The sequence below is a fragment of the Equus caballus genome, chromosome 1 (assembly GCF_041296265.1).
Source record: "Equus caballus isolate H_3958 breed thoroughbred chromosome 1, TB-T2T, whole genome shotgun sequence".
Classification (NCBI taxonomy): Eukaryota; Metazoa; Chordata; class Mammalia; order Perissodactyla; family Equidae; genus Equus; species Equus caballus.
Window position 1 is genome coordinate 176,194,193 of NC_091684.1, and position 4,622 is coordinate 176,198,814.

Here is a 4,622-nt window from a genome sequence, read left to right on the forward strand (position 1 = left end):
TGGAGAGACAGCCTGCCTGCTGTGTCCTCCATGGACCCCGCCTTCTGCCAGCACAAGCCTGGTCCTTGTTCCACTCTCTGCTAAGGCATGAGCTGGGCTGCCATCTCAGGGGAGAGGCCCTGCTGGAACCACACTGAGCTCTGGGTGTCCTTGGCAGGAGGGCTAGAAGGAAGGGGCCAACTCAGATCAGGCTTATGTGGAGGGGACAGGAGTTGGTGGACATTGAGATCTCTCAGTGGAAAGCAGGGATTGAGAAGAAGGGGCAGCCAGGAGACTGGAGGCCAAGCTGGGCCCCAAGGTCACAGGAGGGCAGGGAGGAAACTCAGGCTGGGTGAGAATGAGGAGCTTCTCCAGAGACCCACCCTGACTCCTTACCAGCTCCCTGGCTGTGGGAGAGAACTGTCCTGCTCAGGTCGCCTCTCCCCTCCCCAGTGTGGGTGGCTATGATGTTGAGATGCAGCCTCAGGCTTGCATGTTTGGTGTCCAGGACCTATGGTGTCATCCCCCTTCCTCTCTGCCATATAACACAGGGAAGGAGGTAAGAAGTTCACCCTGAGCACACGACCAGAGAGGTTCAAGTTTTCTCCTGATGGTCCTCAGCTGCAGCCCTGGCAGAAGGGCATGCGTAGAGAAAGGTGTGGGTCAGAAGGAGCTGGGGAACAGCTGTGCTTGAGGTTTGGGGGAGGCGGTGGTGGGACAGGGAAGAGGACGAAGCAGAAAGCATCAGCTGTGTGCCATTGGCCTTCTAAGGACAGAGGAGGTGCCTGTGAATGAGGGTCAGTGAATAAAGAAGAAGTCAGCCCTTCCTGCTCAGCTCAGAGACATTTATTTAGTTGCTGGGTGTTCCTGGATCAGTTCCAGAGAAGATTGGCTCATTCCCAGAGTTAGAGGTTTTTCATGGTTTCCTTTATCCAGGGCAGGAAACTCGAAACTTTCGTGAAGGCCCGTGGAGGTTTCCCATTGTTTTGTCCATAGGAGACAATGCCCTGGATCATGTTCTCACACATGAGAGGACCCCCGGAGTCCCCCTGTGGACAGAGAGTGGGAAGGACTGAGTCCATGCTCCCCCGGGTCCTGCCCACATGCATCCCAAGCACCCTGTCAGTGAAGGCCGCCTGGGTGGCCTCCATGTGGGAGATCAGAGGGCAGGGCAGGCCCTGGTGGGCCCTTCAGCTGCCCAGTCCTGATCCTGGACATTGTCCCAGCTTCATTTCACTCAGGGGGTGGCTCCCTCTCCTCCCCCAGGTCCCAGATCCTCTCCCCATGAGGGCGCTGTGGGACTCTGCTTTGGTCTACCATGTCAGGACATGGAAGCAGGCAGGTGAGGATGACACTCAGCATGGAGGGTGAGCCATTTAACCAAGATGGGAGCCAGCTCTGAGGAGCCACCTGGTTTGACTGCTGCACACCCAGGGAGCAGTTTTCTAACACCTGTGCCTGGCGTGGGGCAGAGTGTTGCAAATTCATCTTCCGGATGGACCACCTTGTTTAAATGCATCTCAGACCCCTGGTTGGCTCCCAGAAGGCCTGTGACTCACCAGTCTGGCTGCTCCCCTCTTCTCTTCCTGGGAGAAACATCATAGTCTAGGGGGTGAAGGAGTCCCTATTGCTTGCGTCTACAGGTTCCAAAACACCCCTCTCCCCAAAGCTGACCTAGACAGATGCCCAGTCTCACCTTAAAGGAAGACTTCTTTTGCTTCGGATCCCCCACACACAGCTGAGTGTTACTGTTGTAATTGCGTAAGTAGGATTCGCACACCCGGTCCTGCTGCACGGTCAGCTCCACCTCCTGCAGAGTGTCTGGTGCTATGCCATTTGGGGTGACTCTCCCCCAGCCTGCCACGTGGCACATCTCTCCAGGCCTCACCTGGCCTGTGCCCCAGGGAAGGCTGAGGGTCCTCACAGCTGCAGTCAGCTTGGCCTCTCTCTCCAGCTGATGAGAAGAGTCAAGAAAGTCCAGCTCAGCCACTGCCCTCCTGGGCCTGAACACCATGATGGGCCTGCACTGACTTCCCTCTCCCATGAGCCACTGGGACTAGCCAAGTGGCCAGGATGGGAAGGAGAGAAGGGACAGGTCCCAGTAGGAGGGGAAGCAATCCGGACCCAGGACAGCAAGAGCAGCAGAGAGGTTCCCTTACCTTTAGTAACATGATGTCGTTGGCGAGGTTCTTAGGATTATAGTCTGGGTGGGGGATGGCTTTCTTCACAGGGATGACCTGCTGGGTCCTCTCCTGCTTCTGGATGTTGTGGGCCCCCAGAGTCACCTTGATTGAGCTACAGAGAAAGCAGGGTGGGGGTGTGTGGGGACTTGGAGTCAAAGGAGATCCAGCCCAGGAACCATGAAGGGCAGGTGACAGCTGGGGCAGGGCAGGGCTGCAGGTGGAGAAATCAAAACAACAGGAGTATTGGGCAAAGGATGACTCTGAGAGGGGATTCTGGGAGTTTTGTCAGCCCTCAGGCAATATTGTGAAAGGACTCTGAGTTTGCCTTTTGACCCTAGTGCATGGTTTCATCCTCCACAGCTGCTTCATTTGGCCAGTGTGGTCTCTCTTCTCAACTGGGCCACTAGCTCTCACCTCTGACTCTTTGACCCCAAGGCTTGCCTGTCCTATTTCTCACTTTCAGTCACCAGTCATGGTCTCAGATGGCTCCTCTCATGAGCTCTCATGGCCTTGAGTTACCAGGAGCTGGGGGGGCTGTCCTGGCCTGCAGACCCTGGGCAGAAACAGGGGTCCCTGTAGGGGTCTCAGGAGGTGTTAATGGTCTTTGGCCCCTCACCTTCCCCAGCAGTGAGCAGCCGTCAGAACAATGTCCTGTCGCACGAGGACACCGCCACACCTGTGATTTTTCTCTTCAACCAGAAATTGAACGAATGCCATGTAGGGACAAGAGTGGGGCCTGGCCTTATGTCCCCCGATGATCTCCCCTGAAGGAAAAGTCTTATCTACTTGTGCGCACCCAGCCAGTCCACCGGGCATGCGTCACCTTGATGCTCAGGACTGCTGGGCATCTGGGAGCCAGAGATGGCCTGGAGTTGAGAGGGGCTTGGGTGGGGCTTTCCCTCTAGAAAAAGGAGGAGGAGCAGGCTTGGCCTGTGAATGTGTCCTCCACAGATAATTGGAGGTGAGCATATGCGTCCTAGAGACAGTAAGGTCTAGAGGCTCCTGAGAATTCCTCTCCTGACTTTGCTTTGTTTCAAGAGCCTGTATAAGGCACTGTAGCCTTGTGATGTCTGGGATGATGCTGCTTTCCAGTGGCCAGGACTTAGGTTTAGGGATCTAGATGTTGTCATAGCCTGTTTCCCATGGCCTGACACATAGTGGCTGCCCAAAAGCTGTTTGTTGGCTGCATGAAGGAATGGCCCCCGATGGGCCTGAAGGAGAGTTTGTAGGGCCAGTGCTTGTGGGATTCTGGAAAGCAGAGAAGTTCAGGTCTGCAAACAGTTGCTCCATCCTGGAAAGAAGGGAGCTGCTAAAGGCCTGGGAGGAAAAGCAGAGTTGGAGAAGGGACTGAGGGGCCTTGGGATTGAGCAAGACACCAGCAGTCCTCTGGGGACAGTGGTTCCACCAACTCCGGGGTCTGCAGAGCTCTAGACTTCTCTCCTAAGCAGACACTGAGAGGAGCATCTGTGTCATCCCAAACCTGGAAGCCAGGCCCACTCTGCCCTCTGCAGGGGAATTGATTATTTTCTCTTTTCCAGTTTCCCTCCCCCTGCCATCCACTTCCAGTTAAGTTCCACTTTGCAGATGGCAAACGTAGGGCCTAGGGAGGGAATAGCACCCACTTGCTGTTCTTGAGAACAGCCTCCTGCCCTGCCATTTCTGCTGGTAGCTTATCCAGCGTCACACTTGGGATTCTGAGGTGGGACACGAGCTGGCATTCAGAATGATAGATGGATCAGGGATGTGCAGAAGGGGCAGGAGATCTGTGCCCACTGTGTTTGGGGGGAGGGGTTGGCATCTGAGGGCGGGGATGGTCACTCACCTGCCTCTGCCCCAGGGGACAGTAAAAAGGCCAGCAGGAGCAGGAGAGGCTGCATCTTTCCAGGAAGGTTGCCCAGTTTGGGGAGGCTGGTGCTTCCTCCTTGCTTTCTTTTAGCCCTGAGGAGAGGAAGGAGGTACAGATGGGATCAGTGACCTCAAGTCCCCCTGTGGTTGTGTGGTGCTTCATCTTAGATGGCCATCTATGAAAGCTTCCCCGCCCCCACTCCTTCTGCCTGATGACATCCTCTGGGTGGTTATGTGAGAGTCATGCAGTGGTCACGTCGGAACAAACAGTGGATGACTCAGGGCGGACCACTTGTTCCAGCCTAGAGAAGGAACCCAAGGGTACATAGTGGAGACTGTGTGCTGTGGTATCGACAAGTAGAGGTATTGGAGCCCCAGAAACCTGAGTCCCCAGTGTTGGAACCACCAATACCTCATTTCCATGTTGCTAAGTCCATCAGGATGATTTCTTCAGCAGATGTGTGTTTGGGCCCTTCTCTGTGCCATGACCAAACATAGTGGAGATGTGTCTCCTTCTCTTAGTGAGCTGTCTGTCTGGTGGAGGAGACAGAAGCATCAGTGAGCAGAGCACAGCATGGGAAGGGCTATAGCAGAGGGATGCACAAGATGAGAAGA

The 4,622-nt window shown here is 55.3% G+C and overlaps 1 protein-coding gene across 1 annotated transcript; it reads right to left on the bottom strand.

The window, feature by feature from the left end:
- Positions 1-810: 810 nt before the first annotated feature.
- On the bottom strand, positions 811-4,149 carry LOC111771745 (granzyme B-like). Its single transcript, XM_023634570.2, has 5 exons — positions 3,985-4,149; positions 2,779-2,926; positions 2,139-2,274; positions 1,676-1,933; positions 811-1,028 (listed from the first exon to the last, which is right to left on the bottom strand). Exons 1-5 carry the CDS (start codon positions 4,037-4,039, stop codon positions 885-887), a joined length of 741 nt encoding a protein of 246 aa, XP_023490338.2. The 5' UTR covers positions 4,040-4,149; the 3' UTR covers positions 811-884.
- Positions 4,150-4,622: the final 473 nt, after the last annotated feature.